Source organism: Penicillium subrubescens (genome assembly GCF_028828155.1).
Source record: "Penicillium subrubescens strain IBT 31985 chromosome Unknown utg000010l_segment0_segment0, whole genome shotgun sequence".
NCBI lineage: Eukaryota > Fungi > Ascomycota > Eurotiomycetes > Eurotiales > Aspergillaceae > Penicillium > Penicillium subrubescens.
In genome coordinates, this window is record NW_026643160.1 from 2097227 (window position 1) to 2112438 (window position 15212).

At 49.5% G+C, this 15212-nt stretch overlaps 4 protein-coding genes across 4 annotated transcripts; 3 read left to right on the forward strand and 1 right to left on the reverse strand.

The window, feature by feature from the left end:
* Positions 1–1103: 1103 nt before the first annotated feature.
* Positions 1104–5563, forward strand: N7473_011917 (putative ABC multidrug transporter; the record flags this gene model as incomplete). The annotated part of the gene is made up of 2 exons (XM_057157856.1): positions 1104–4096; positions 4147–5563. 2 exons carry the CDS (start codon positions 1104–1106, stop codon positions 5561–5563), a joined length of 4410 nt encoding a protein of 1469 aa, XP_057003706.1.
* Positions 5564–6546: 983 nt separating this feature from the next.
* N7473_011918 (uncharacterized protein) lies at positions 6547–6789 on the reverse strand (the record flags this gene model as incomplete). Its single annotated transcript, XM_057157857.1, has 1 exon — positions 6547–6789. One exon carries the CDS (start codon positions 6787–6789, stop codon positions 6547–6549), a length of 243 nt encoding a protein of 80 aa, XP_057003707.1.
* A 1862-nt stretch (positions 6790–8651) lies between these two features.
* N7473_011919 (uncharacterized protein) lies at positions 8652–9572 on the forward strand (the record flags this gene model as incomplete). Its single annotated transcript, XM_057157858.1, has 4 exons — positions 8652–8817; positions 8907–8935; positions 9010–9147; positions 9204–9572. The coding sequence occupies 4 exons, from the start codon at positions 8652–8654 to the stop codon at positions 9570–9572; spliced, it is 702 nt and encodes a 233-aa protein (XP_057003708.1).
* Positions 9573–12541: 2969 nt separating this feature from the next.
* On the forward strand, positions 12542–14852 carry N7473_011920 (uncharacterized protein; the record flags this gene model as incomplete). Its single annotated transcript, XM_057157859.1, has 2 exons — positions 12542–12947; positions 13017–14852. The coding sequence occupies 2 exons, from the start codon at positions 12542–12544 to the stop codon at positions 14717–14719; spliced, it is 2109 nt and encodes a 702-aa protein (XP_057003709.1). The 3' UTR covers positions 14720–14852.
* Between the last annotated feature and the right edge of the window lie 360 nt (positions 14853–15212).

Here is a 15212-nt window from a genome sequence, read left to right on the forward strand (position 1 = left end):
TCTCAAAGCCGAATGCGACAAGATTTCTTGAAACGGCGGTACTGATAGAAGTGCAGATATACATGATTAGAGAGCATAGCCAAGACATGTCGCAAGTTATGCATTTGTGTTAACTAAGCGCTTTACTAATGACAGACTGTTTAATGTACTTTGATTGGAAATTCAGCTCCGGACGAATTTCGGCCGATTGTTATGATATTCAGAGGCGCAGATCCTAGAGCCGATCCCGAAATTTAAACTCTAAAAATGCAAAGATGCGAGATTGAGCCTAAATTATGGTGCAAATATCGTCAGGTAAGCACCAGTGGCGAGCGCATAATCAATTAACATCTGTTGAGTGTCATAATTCATGGATGCCCAGAGAAAAATTCTAGTGGAGTCTGGCCGACGGAGCAATTATCAGCCCGATTGACCCATCGACTGAGGACCAACATGGCGGACATAGATTTGTTAGTCAGCCCAATTTATTCACGATAGTTATTATGCAGATAGTGATGCATCAATCTAGTTTAGTGAATAAGCTAACGTTATCCGACTATGAGAAAATTACTATTCACCCGAAAGCCGAGGTTTTCTCAGCTGCCAAGGCCATTTATTCCAAGACCGATCGTTCCTTGCCGGGTCAAGTAAGTTATCCTACCGGTGGATAGCCCGTGTCTCCGATTGGATGGACCAGTTTTAGTCCGGCCCACACCTTGCGAGATGGCTTTGATACCACGAGGCAGACGACGCAATTCGCTGACATCTACGATGATTATGATGACAGAAGTTTTGATGTGATTCACGTCCCCTCAAGGCTTCCGGCTCGGGTCAAGATTACCTTCCGTTCCGCGTCAATTAAAGCTCCCAATTCTTGCCATGGATTGTGATATGGATCCGCCCTGCACTAAATAGGCATCCAAGGCCACCATTATCGGCCTTCTCAATTCCTTCTAGCCTTCTAGAGCTCTGGCAGGTGGATATCAATAGTTTTAAAGTGGATTCGAGGCATCCCAGTGTTGCGGACCCCGCGGGCCATATAGTCACGAATATATCCCATCCGAACGCAGATTTCCATTCACTCTCTACCGAACTCCTAACCTACGTCACTCTTTTCCCTCACCATGCACGCCGTGCAAGAGGAAGACTCCCATGAGGGGGCTTCTCATCATCTCAACAATGAAAAAGGTCATCACAATATGCCCTCTTCTTCAGCCTCTTCCGATACCCTAGCATCTCCTACTAGCCCACGGGGCGAAATCGACCCAGCTGATGCTGCATTTATCACTCAAATGGTGAGCTGTGATCAGCAACTATCTCAAATTGCATCTCGAGTCATTGGTGCCGATAATCCCGCACTCGATCCCGAGAACAAAGATTTCGACCTCTCTCTCTGGTTACGCCATATTGTGCGTCAGCTGAATCACGAAGGCATTCTTCATTCCAAAGCCAGTGTATATTTTCGCAATGTCCATGTCACTGGTACAGGCGCTGCTTTGCAGCTTCAACAGACCGTGGACGGGATTTTCACGTCTCTTCTTCGCCCTCGTGAGACATTCAGTATCGGCTCCAAACCTCCGAAGCAGATCCTGAAGCAATTCGATGGCATTCTTGACAGTGGAGAGCTCCTCATTGTGCTTGGAAGACCGGGGTCTGGCTGTAGTACTTTCCTCAAGACTCTATGCGGCGAGTTGCATGGCTTGGAGCTGGACGAGGCCTCCGAGGTTCACTACAGTGGCATTCCGCAGCAGACAATGCAGAAGGAGTTCAAGGGTGAGATGGTTTACAATCAGGAGGTAGACAAGCATTTCCCTCACTTGACTGTTGGTCAGACTCTTGAATTCGCTGCTGCCGCCCGCACTCCCTCTGCTCGTCGAGAGGGATTGTCTCGCGAAGAATATGCCCGATCGTTCACCAAGGTGATGATGGCAGTCTTTGGACTTTCTCATACTTACAACACCAAAGTGGGCAACGACACTGTGCGAGGTGTATCTGGTGGCGAGCGAAAGCGGGTGAGTATTGCAGAGATGGCCTTGGCGAGGGCTCCGCTCGCTGCATGGGATAACTCAACTCGTGGCCTGGATTCGGCGACTGCTTTGCGCTTCGTTCAATCACTACGACTTGCCGCAGACATCGACGACTCGGCCCATGCTGTGGCTATTTACCAGGCTAGTCAAGCTATCTATGACCTCTTCGACAAGACCGTGGTTCTATACGAAGGACGTCAAATCTATTTCGGTCCTGCAAATGCTGCAAAGGCTTTCTTCGAGCGACAAGGCTGGTACTGCCCGTCCCGTCAAACAACCGGCGATTTCCTAACCTCTGTCACCAACCCTGTGGAGCGGCAAGCGCGCGAAGGTATGGAGAGCCAAGTCCCGCGAACTCCAGATGAATTCGAGACGTACTGGCATCGCTCCCCTGAATATCAAGAGCTTCAGCGCATGATGAAGGAGCACAATGATGAAGTCACCTCGAACTCGGAAAACAACGTCCGCCAACTCAAGGAGCAGAAGGTTCAGGCGCAGGCAGATCACACTCGTTCAGCTTCGCCCTATCTGCTTAGTGTTCCAATGCAGATTAAGATGAACACCAAGCGTGCGTACCAGCGTGTCTGGAATGAGCGCACATCCACCATCACCAGTTTCATTGGAAATTGCATTATTGCATTGATTGTCGGATCTGTCTTCTACGGCACCCCGTCGGAGACGAGCAACTTCTACCAGAAAGGCGCCGTGCTTTTCTATGCAGTTCTTCTTAACGCCTTGACCGCCATGACCGAAATCAACAGTCTATACTCACAGCGACCGATTGTCGAGAAGCATAACACGTATGCTTTCTACCATCCATTCACTGAAGCCATCGCTGGTATTCTGAGCGATATTCCCGTCAAATTCTTGCTCGCGGTCGCATTCAACGTCATTCTATACTTCCTCAGCAATCTCCGTCGAGAGCCCTCACAATTTTTCATTTACTTTCTAATCAACTTCATCATCATGTTTGTCATGAGTGCGGTCTTCCGGACTATGGCTGCCATCACCAAAACCGTTTCCCAGGCCATGACTCTCGCTGGTATTCTGATTCTGGCACTGGTCATCTACACAGGATTCGTCGTGCCGGTACCATACATGCATCCCTGGTTTGGTTGGATCCACTATCTCAACCCCATCTACTACGCATTTGAGATTCTAGTGGCCAACGAGTTTCATGGTCGCGATTTCGCCTGTTCCTCGATGATCCCAGCATACCCCAACATGCAGGGTGATACATTTATCTGCTCCTCGAAAGGTGCCATCGCTGGTCAAACTACTGTCAGTGGTGATGCGTATATTTGGGATTCTTATCACTATTCCTACACGCATGTCTGGCGTAACTTTGGAATTCTGATTGCCTTCTTGATTGGATTCCTCGCAATCTACTTCGTCTGCACGGAGCTCAACTCATCGACCACGAGTACCGCTGAAGTGTTGGTGTTCCGGCGCGGACACGAGCCCAAGGCTTTGAAGGACGGTGGGGTCGATGAAGAAGACACAAATGGTACATCGGTCGTGGCAGCTAATGAGAAGGCTGAATACAATCTGCCAAACCTGCCTCCGCAGCGAGATCTCTTCACCTGGCGTGATGTGGTTTATGACATCAAGATCAAGGGCGAGCCCAGAAGGTTACTTGACAACGTCTCCGGCTGGGTCAAACCGGGCACACTGACTGCCCTGATGGGTGTCAGTGGTGCTGGCAAGACTACGTTGCTGGACGTCCTAGCCCACCGCACCACCATGGGTGTCATCACTGGTGATATGTTCGTCAACGGAAAGCCTCTTGACTCCAGTTTCCAACGGAAAACTGGATACGTCCAGCAACAGGATCTTCATCTTGAAACCGCTACAGTGCGTGAGAGTCTTCGGTTCAGTGCAATGCTTCGTCAACCAGCTTCCGTTTCAAAGGAAGAGAAGTATGCCTACGTTGAAGAGGTCATCTCAATGCTGAACATGGAAGAATTCGCCGAAGCGGTTGTGGGTGTACCGGGTCAGGGTCTCAACGTGGAACAGAGAAAATTGTTGACTATTGGTGTTGAATTGGCTGCTAAACCAAAGCTGCTGCTTTTCCTTGACGAACCAACTAGGTATGACCACCTTTTTCTTCCATTCGAAATGACTTGCTAACCGGATCTAGTGGTCTGGACTCTCAAAGCTCTTGGGCAATCTGTAACTTCCTTCGCAAACTCGCCGACGCCGGTCAAGCAATCCTGTGCACCATCCATCAACCCAGTGCCATTCTATTCGAACAGTTCGATCAGCTGCTGTTCCTGGCTCGCGGTGGTAAGACCGTGTATTTCGGACCTATTGGTGACAACTCTCGCACTCTCCTCGACTACTTCGAAAACCATGGAGCCCGTACCTGTGCCGATGACGAAAACCCGGCCGAGTATATGCTCGAAATTGTCAATGCAGGCACCAACCCAGAAGGTAAGACCTGGTTCGACCTTTGGAATGGAAGTGCCGAAGCCGCGGGTGTGCAAAAGGAAATTGATCGTATTCACGAGAGCAAGAAGAACCAGCCTGCCCACGACCCGGATCAGCTCCCAGACCCAAGGGAACAGTCTGAGTTTGCCATGCCGCTCATGAAGCAAATGCCCATTGTCTTCACCAGAGTTTTCCAGCAATACTGGCGTATGCCAGACTACGTGATGGCGAAAATCATGCTGGGTCTCTGCTCCGGCCTCTTCATCGGCTTCTCCTTTTTCAGACCCGATCATTCCCAGCAGGGTATGCAGAACCAGATTTTCTCTCTTTTCATGATTTGTGCAATCTTCTCTTCCTTGGTCCAGCAAATCATTCCACTGTTCATCACTCAGCGTGCACTATATGAAGTCCGCGAACGTCCCTCAAAGACGTACTCCTGGGTCGCTTTCATGACCTCCTCCATTCTGGTTGAAATCCCATACCAGATCATCATGGGTATTCTCGTTTATGCATGCTACTACTATGCCGTGGATGGTGTACAGAGCTCGTCCCGACAAGGACTGGCTCTCCTCTTTTTCCTGCAATTCTTCGTATATTCCGGCACGTTCGCAGACATGGTCATCGCAGCCTTACCCGATGCTGAAACCGCAGGCGCCATCGTCACTCTTTTGTTCTCCATGGCCTTGACTTTCAACGGTGTCATGCAAACCCCCGACGCCCTCCCTGGCTTCTGGAAGTTCATGTACCGCGCCTCCCCATTCACATACTGGGTCGGCGGTGTCGCTGCCAACCAAATGCATGGACGGGAGATCAAGTGCAGCGACACGGAGATGTCAATTTTCAACCCCCCGTCTGGCGTGACCTGTGGCCAATACCTCCAGAAGTATCTCTCCGTGGCACCGGGTTATCTGGAGAACCCCAATGCAACCCAGTCCTGTGCCTACTGCTCTCTTTCCACGGCTGACCAATACCTGGGCTCTGTGCGGATGGTTTGGGATGAGCGATGGCGTAACTTCGGCATTTTCTGGGTGTACATTGTATTTGACATTGCCGCTGCGGTTGCACTATACTACTGCTTCCGTGTCAAGAAGTGGAACTTTGGTTCTAAGAAGCAGAAGTCTGCTTAGTTGGAATGTAATTTTTTGGGATCGACTATATAGACTGGAATTTTAGAGCAATCAATTTGAGACGCATTTCATTATACAAGCCAATCCCGGGGGAGATTCCTGAAGCAGCGAATCGAGATGTCAATGATATATAGCCATGCTTTTCAAATACTCAATCGGATGTCCAAATGATGGTTATGAAACTAAAGAACAGTGAGGATCCTTCCGTGACTGGATAGGTATTGGTCTCCTCCACGATCTTATAAATTATAAACCCCAGCACTCCGAGGACCAGAATGGTTCCAAAAAATGGGCCCTATTACGTCGACCCATAGCACTTCATTGGAGCTACCTGCTTTTTGCTCATCGTGCTCGAGTTCAGTGGTAGCTTGAGGCTCAACAGTGGGCATCTTAATGACCGTGTGTTCCTCGGTTGACGGGTGAAATAATGAAATAACCGAGCCGCGCGTAGAGTCTCTGGGTTTGTACGATGGAGGCTGCGAACAGGGTGGATACGGTGGAAGACCTGCAGGGGTTTGCTCATCCCTATTCGATTGGCAGTCTGATTATGCTCTACATCAGCAAAAACCCAGGTATGCAGTCAAATGTCTATTCCTTGACAGGAAAAGCTGGGGAATTGATACCGTTAGAACTCTACATTGTGACTTTGTCTCCATGCTTGGTTTTGAATTTGTAAATGGAAGTTGGTCCAAAGAACCAGCAGTCTTTTTAAATTAATTTGCCGAGCAGACTACAAAAACGGGATTTTCAACACGGCATAGTAATCAAACTGGAACGTAATTCATAGTACAAAGCATCGCGAAGACTTCTCAAAGCTAGTCGCGGTGTCAACAAGATATAGCTATAATCATGGAGTATTCACCCAAAAGTGCTGTGGGAAACACTTCCCACGAGGTTGTAAAGCACACTTAGCAATCTTGCGGGGGCCCTGGCGTGATTTGAGCTTCGTCTTCTTCCTGTACTTCTCCTTGTACAGGCTCTTGCTACTGTGCGATTGGAACCTGTTCGCCGGCGCTCGGAGCTTCTTCGTGAGCCTTCGGAGTTTCCTCTTGGACTTTTGGAACAGGCACTTCAGCAACGAGCACGACCTCGACCTCGACGGTTTGAACTTCTGTGCTGGGTACTGCCTCTGCGACTGGTTCCGACTTGACCAGGCACATACGAGCAGCAGGCGCTGAGAATTGATCGACGGGAACGATACTTAGTGCCGACAAACATCCCACCATCAGAAGCGCAAATCCTATTCCCCCGATGAACAAAACAATGATAACGATCACTACCCATGCACTACATGACACCCTCCCCAATGCCTTGAGCAACTTCCACGGCAATGATACAATTTTCCATACGAATCTTCCCAGCCCACAGAATATTATCGCACATGTACCGTCTCCTTGGTTTCCCCTGGTTTCAGCATAGTCCAAGGCAGTGACGATCTGGGGTTCAACAGTGGGGATATCAATGACTGTGGCTCCTTGAGTCATGGGCGTATCATGTAAGTTGCTCGTGGAAGGTCGGGACTTGTAGGATGGAGGATATGAGGGTGGTTGGTACGGTGGAGGGTTGAAACGATCTTGGTCTAACAAATCTCTAGGTTAGCGAGTGCAGTGTTAAGCTCCTGCCAGAATCTTTTGAAAGGTATACCGATCGAGTTATCCATCATGATTATTCCGCACATTTTGTCTTTTCAATGTGAATGGACTGACAGTAGGACTATCAGATATTGACGTTGAGTGGAAGAATTATGAGTACTTGGGAAGGAAAGGCTTTCATCATGAGAAGAGGTCGTAGCCGAATATAGATCCATGGCTTCATACCCCTTTCCGAGACGAATTGGGCGTCGGGGTGTGCATCTGCCTCATGTTCTTGCCTAATACATGCGATTTTGCTTCTAGGAAAGGAATAGAAGTGGTATGGTTTACATCACCAGTTAGGCTAGAGAAAATCTATTAATCTGCTATTGATTCCACAGACCGCGTACAGCTTTTCCTTCTCAAGCAAGGAAAACAAACCCTGCTATAGGTACTGGTCTTCTTGTCGTAGAAGGCCCATCGACCTCCAGGAATATGAGAACAAGATAGAATGTCCTAAGATATTCTCCCTCGAACTAAGCACTCTTGTCAGTATCCAAGGACGAGGTTACCACGAATCCGACCATTCACACTATGACGATGTCGGAAGTATACAGGGCAAAGGCTTTTCTGAAGCATTTTTCTCCATAGCATTTTCCGAGTCAAGTAAAAGTACATTTTGCGCCTCTACACTATCACAGAGCTTTGTATTGACTCCTCAATGCTTATCCATCGGTTGATCAAATACCATGCCGAGGTGCCCACGACCGAACGCCGGATACTTCAGGATGTCACGATCCTGAGAATAACAACTGGGGCAGTGCAATCGAGTTCACATATATGCGATCAAGTAGAGGAGCAGATCAACTACGTATATGGACAAAATTCAGTGTTTTTGCCCGCCGGGAACGTACCTGTAAGTCGGGAGATTTCCTGGTAGGAGCAATCAGGCTAAGACTGGCTAGGAGTTCACTACTCAAATTGCTTTTTTTGCCTAGTTTTCAGTTGGCCATTCAGAGGAACTAGAAGTCGGCCCTGAGCGTAGCTTTAATGCATTGCATCAGCAGTTGCTCACGCGGGCACTGCCTCATCGGGGATCGTGGGGGAGGAGGGGAGGTACTGAGTACATACAGACAAGGTGGAGTCAGGAACTGGATTGTAGAGGCATCGGACCACAGCAGGGATAAGATAGGAACAGCCAGTTGCACGCGGATTGGCTGATTTGCGATCATTACCGGGGGATGATGAGAGAAGCAGTCTGGTTCGTTGGAGAAAAATCCACAAGTGCCGAATGAAGAAGGAAACGAACGATCAGCCATGACGTCGTTGGGGACAAGAAATCGGGGCGGGCAGATGGGCAGATCATGTGAAATCCGCCAGTCTCCAGTTGGTAGTTGGTCCAGTTGGTCCCCTCCACTTTCTCTTCTCTTTCCGGGGTTCCCTGACTCTCGATTCTCTGGTTAGGTTCCCTCCTTTTTTTCCCTTTCCTCCTTTAACCGATTTGTGCTGTTTTCACAATGCCTCCCTTTCGAAATCTTCTCGGTCGCAAGTCCCAGCCCAATGGCCTCGACACTGATGCCTTCAACGAGGCCCATTTATCCCCGAATGACCGCCCGCGGCCCGCTCCCATTACGATGCGCCGGAGTTGTGACGACCAACAGCCTCCCGAGTACAAATTGAGTAGTACGTCTCGATGGGATACCGATTCCGTTATGCGATAGCAAACAATGCTCTCAGGTAGAATTGCATGCTAATCTTTACTGGTCCTATAGTCGTGAACGATAGCGGCGTTTATCTTCCGGTATAGTCCTCCTCGGACACGAACAATGGGACCAAGACCCAAGTAGAAGAGAGACACCGACTGACAGCACATAGCCCTCGCCCCCTGAAAAACAAAGCTTCTGGCACCGATACCCCGGCTCAGCCCGATCAGCAAACCATCGTGACCTGGTCGATGAGAATGAGCCCTTCTCTATATCCCGCGAATCATTCGATTCCTACCGCCGGTCCTTTGTACACGCTCCCCATGACCATTCCCGGAATACAAAACCCATTCTAATTCCTTGCAGGACATCTCTGCGCGCTCCCCAGTCATATACGCCGAAGCCGCGCCCTCCCGGACATCCCTCGACTCCCGCTTCTGCCGCCTGAACTCCCCCTCTATGCGATCCACCAGTTTTGACCGGCCCGAACGCATGGAAGAAGAAGCTTTTGAGGATGTCGGTCTCAATGACGAAGCCAAACCGAAGAAAAAGAGTATTTTTGCCCGGTTCGGCGATTCATACAATGAAACGCAACAATCCACCAACAAGTCGTCTACATCCTTCGGGTTCCACATGCCCGGTAGGAAGCGTGGGCAGAGTGGGGTTGGATCGGAGTTGGGCGCCGTCAAGACGCCGACGACTACAGTAGCGCCCGCTCTCGAGAATGGTGAATAATGGACGACTTGAACATGCATGATGAAACGATTTCTTTTTTTTGGGTTCGACAATGGGTATGGTTCGCTCGGGGCGTTTTAGGTTATTCGGGCGGCGTGATCGACTCACGCCATGTTCCTTTGTTTCACCACTGGGCACGCGGCTGTTCTTGATGGATGCAAGTATCTATCGAGGGAGATGATACACAGCTCTCGTTTGTTGTTTTGTTCTTTCTTTGTATATTCTATCTTTTTTTTGATTCCTTCATCGATCGAGGACTGGGAATACTGGCGGTACTGCAAGACCTTGTTCTCTCGTTCCACCCCATTTTGTTTAGAAAGCTATATACATTTCCACATGGATTATGCAGTTAATTATTGTGAAAATAGTTATCTATAATATAGCTCTTCGCGATAGAAGATGAGTTCTCCCATTTACATTGATTCTGCCTCAAGCGGATAGCTAGTCCAACAGCACCACCAGTTGTTTCTCCCCGGTGGTTGTGGCCAAATATCATGGAGAAGCAGGGTAAGTCTCAGGAAGTCTCACCGATCCAAATTGATTCCGTCGTATCTCTCGTGCCCTCTTTCCGATTTCCTCAACATTTGGTAACCCAGGATTTTGAAAGTTATATCGTGTGACTAGAATTGACCGCGCAAAACAGTCAAGAAGCCAACTCTCTTCACGAGAGAACCATCCCTTTCCAAATGGCACAATACGAAGATACTGCATGCACGAAGACTTATTGTATTTGATTTGATTCCAAATCCCAAGGGCAAGGTTATCATCAGTGGCCGCATTGATGAAAATCTTCCGCAGAGCTACTAGATCCGGCGTGTCGGCATGGCGCAGTGCTGGCTCGGATCGCGCGTCAAAATGAAGATCTAGCACAAGGCTGTGTAGGTTCGTAAGCTTTCCAAGAGCGTTGCATAGCTCACACTCTGCTCGGCTGCCCATTGACTTCTTTATTTGGAGACGTAGCTCTTCCAAAGTTCGCACAGTGAGCTGCTAGCTGGAAGATGTCGGATACATCGAGTATAGGGTATTCCGACAGAGCCCGACCAGACGGCTCTACAATGAGCCCCTTTAATGACGGGCCGTGCTGCTCGACAATTCGAAGCAAGCTTCCAGCGCTACAAAGACTATGAAGACAAAGGTATCTCAAGGGTGGAAATGCTCGTATAGCGGCAATTGAGTCGTCGTGATCGGTTTTGAGATGCATCCAGGGTCGACCGTTGGGACTGGGCTGTATGAAGAGTCGCTCAAGGTTAGGAATCAGTCTCGCGATTTTCATTAAGCCCGCTGGATCATGGACATGCGCAAGGACGAGTGTGCGGAGGTTAGAAAGATTGCCAGCGGCGGCTAACTTAAAAAGGATTTTCTCATGCGGTGCACAGCCAGAAATCGTAACTGATTCTAGTGAAGATATTTGCGGGGATAGGCGAGTAAGGTTCTGCCATTCTTCCCTTAACCGAGATATTAGAAATCTAGAGGTGCTAGTTATGTCCTGTAAGTCGAGATGCTTCAACCCTTGGGCATTGACGAGAAAAGGCAACATCTCGTCGAGATATTCACGTCCAGCTGATCGGCTTTCGTGATAGACTAGCTGAACAGCGAGAGAATGGAGACCCGGTCGTTGATGGATCTTGGCATCGAATGCATTATATTCACCCCAATAGTTATGTGGGCGGAGTTGGTGTTTAACTGCTCTATCGAGCACACCATATGCCACCTCCTGACGCCAGTCGATATTCACCCTGCAATCAGGATGATGATTGAATATGGATTGCTGTAGGCCACTTGTGGACTCGTTACTCGTGACAAAGCGAAGCTGTTCCAAGCGGCTCAATCGAGAGATAAGAGACTCAACTGGTGCCCAGTTTCTCTCGTCGAAACGAAGACCACCAGAGTTGTTGACTAGAACTGCCTCGCCTGTACAGGGATTGCAAGTGGTTAGCCAATAATCCAAAAAGCCATCTCTTGTAGCCGGCTCCGTGTCGATGATTAGACTGGGTGCACATGGTTCTAACTTCCACTGAAAGGCCTTTTCCTGCCCCTTTCCCTCCCCTTTGATGAGACAAATAATGTATAATCTCCTGGCGTGTTCTGTGAGACAGCATCCTTAAGGATTCTGTATCACTTCCGAAACGGCCACCTGCAGGCTTTCCATGTCCCAGAATTTGAGAGTGAGATTCCGATAGAGAATTGGGGCCGCCGCCTTGTAGCAGATGCGGTTTACCCGGCTGAAGGACGACAGGTCTTTGCGTGAGCCATGTCCAGAGCCTCGAAGCTAATTATTATCAGTCAGCATTTATATGAAGGCGAGCTATTTGACTGCATGGCGACGTACATAGAGGCAGATGAGCCTCAGGATTTCATCTGGGACGCGATCCAGAGAGTGCTAAGGTGGATATTTACTAGAGCGACTGACTTACTTTTAGCACTTTTAGTAACGTGATCTGTAAGCAAGCTAGTTATGTTGGTGATATTGCTAGTATCTATGTAATCATCCATCAATGTCTTTTATAAAGAAGAATACTGGGGGGTTCCTGACTTTTTCATGCCCATGTAGTCATGGCCTGTCCAGTTAATTCTCATCACCACTTTAACGGAAATAGTGGCCGAGATAGATCACGTGTGAGATCGAGGATCAAGATTTTGGTTTAAAACACTTACAATGGCGTCAAGTTTTGCCGTTCTCGATGCCAAATCTACCGTTGTCTAGTTACCCAGCGTTGTTGTGTAGTTTAGAAAGTATTTCCCCAAATATTAATTGTTCATGTCTAAGGTTGATGTTCATTCCGCCTAATCGGTGGTTGGCTCTTATCGGTGCAAACTCTGCAAACAACGGGCAAAAAATCTCCCTCCGCCTGCAAATCAAAAAAATTATCCACCAGCACGCCGAGCATCTGCAGCTCGGAAACCCACGCACCTTTTAATCCCTACCCGGCCCAGAGATTGAAACAGAGTCGCTGTGATCTATATTGAGAATGGCTGGTGTTAAGCGTCGTGTCGACGCCGCTGAGGACCGCAATGGAAAGCGGAGCAAGAGCCAGGTCTCCGCACCTGTGAAGAAGTCAAACACTGCTGCGCCGGTCAAGAAGAGTGCTGCTTCTTCTTCTAAAAAGGACTCCAGATCTGGCAAGTCCGATAAGAAGGTCTCTAAGAAGAAGGTTCAACAGGAGGAGTCTGAAGATGACGAGGACGACTTTGATATGGACGATCTTTCTTCGGCTTCTGGAGACGACGACTTCGATACCTTGGATGCCACACCCGATGATGTTGATATGGATGATGTGAGCGATGATGACGAGGACAGTGAAGAGGTTGAGGAGAAGAAGAGCGCCAAGTCGGACAAGAAGGATGGCAAGCAACAAAATGGCGAGGAGGCGAAAAGTATGTTTCTTCACAGGTTATGCTTGCTGCAATGAACTGGGACGAGACTAACACGCATTATCTGAATAGGCAATAACAACAACTCTCGCGAATCCCACGCAAAGCAAAAGATCCTCCAGCAGGAGCGCAAGGCCGCCAAGCCCAACGCCGACACCATCGCCCGGTCCAAGAAGCTCTGGGAGCAGCTCCGCCGCAAGTCCCACGTCCCTCTGGAACAACGTAAGAAGCTCATCAAGGAGCTGTTTGAGATTATCACCGGTCGTGTCAGTGATTTCGTCTTCAAGCACGACTCCGTGCGAGTCGTTCAGACCGCTCTGAAGTACGGTAACCTGGAACAGCGCAAGCTGATTGCGCAGGAGTTGAAGGGTAGCTACAAGGAGTTGGCGCAGAGCCGCTACGCAAAGTTCTTGGTTGGCAAGTTGATTGTGCACGGTGATGCTGAGACCCGCGACATGATCATTCCCGAGTTCTACGGACACGTCAAGCGTCTGATCCGCCACCCTGAGGCATCATGGATTCTCGACGATATCTACCGCACAGTGGCGTCCAAGGAGCAGCGCCGACGAATTCTGCGTGAGTGGTACGGTCCCGAGTTTGCCATCTTCGAGGATGAGAAGGAGACTTCGGATCTGCCCAAGATCTTGGAGGCTCACCCCGAGAAGCGCGGACCTATCATGCACTTCTTGCATGAGCTCATCAACCACATGGTCCAGAAGAAGACCACCGGTTTCACTCTCTTGCACGATGCCATGTTGCAATACTTCCTCAGCACAAAGCCTGGTAGCACCGAGGCGAATGAGTTCATCGAGCTGCTCAAGGGTGACGAGGAGGGTGATTTGGTGAAGAACTTGGCTTTCACTGCGTCTGGCTCTCGCTTGATGTCCCTGAGTCTGGCTTATGCCAACGCCAAGGACCGTAAGCTGCTTCTGCGATTCTACAGAGATACCATCAAGGCGATGGCTGGTGACGTGAACGGTCACATGGTGATCCTCGCTGCATACGAAGTTATTGACGACACAAAACTGAGCGGCAAGTCGATCTTCCCGGAACTTCTTAACCAGAACGACAGCGAGGAGGCTCGCAATGAAGAGCTGCTTCTCCAGCTGAACGATCTGGTCGCTCGTGTCGCTGTCCTGTTCCCCTTCGCCGGCGACCGCGTCAAGTGGCTTCTGCCCGAGGTCGACGTGGAGGTGTTGAAGGAGATTCGTGAGATCCGGAAAGAGACCTCGAAGAAGGAACCCGCTACTCGACGCAGCGAGCTGGCTGCCGTCGCCTCGCCCACTCTCCTCGCCTTGATCGCCGCCCGTGCGGAGACTCTTCTAGAGACCACCTTCGGCTGCCAGGCTATCGGTGAGATTCTGTTCGAATCTACCGGCGACAAGACCGCTGCCCTGGAGGCCGTTGCCAACGCCGCCAAGACCCAGTCCGAGCAGCGTGACTCTGCCGCCTTCGGTCGCCTCCTCAAGTCCCTGGTGCAGGGCGGTCGTTATAACCCAGCTACCAAGTCTGTGGAGAAGACCTCCCCACCATTGAACTTCCACGATCTGCTGTATGAGCAGATCCGTGACGAGGTTGTGGAATGGGCCACTGGCCCCAACACCTTTGTCATTGTCGCCATGACCGAGTCCGATGACTTCAAGGGCAAGGCTGAGCTGCTCAAGACACTGAAGAAAAACAAGAAGGCTCTGACCAAGGCCGCGGAGTCTGGTAAGGGTGAGAAGAAGGCCGGTCCTGCGGCTAGCGGTGCTAAGCTGCTGCTTGAGAAGCTATAGATATGTCTGGGCATTGGGCATTGCTTGATGATGTCTCTTTTTATTTACAGTTTTGAAGGGCGTTTTGTTCTCTCCATGGATGATGTTATTTTGTAATATGTACAAAGGGAGTCGCGAATCAAAATCATAAAAGCATTTCTCTTCTGATGATATCCGACAGGACGACACTGTTTTAAAACTGTAGTTCATTTCCTTTCGTTCCTCCAATCATTCCCGATGAAATTAGTCTCCACTTCTTGGTGGATTCCCGTGGAATGGCAGCCGCGGGATCTCAGGGGTTCGTTCCATCAAATTCAATTGTTGTTATTATCTCTTCGGCCCGAAGATTGAGCCCAGCAATGACTGAAACAGAGAGAATCCTTGCTTTTGGAACATGTATGCAGCTGTAAAGCGGTGTTCATCGTGCAGCGCCCCTTGTACAACTGTGGCCTGAGTCCATAAATGAGCTACTCATGTATGAAGCTGGGGTATGACCACTTTCTACTCCAATTTG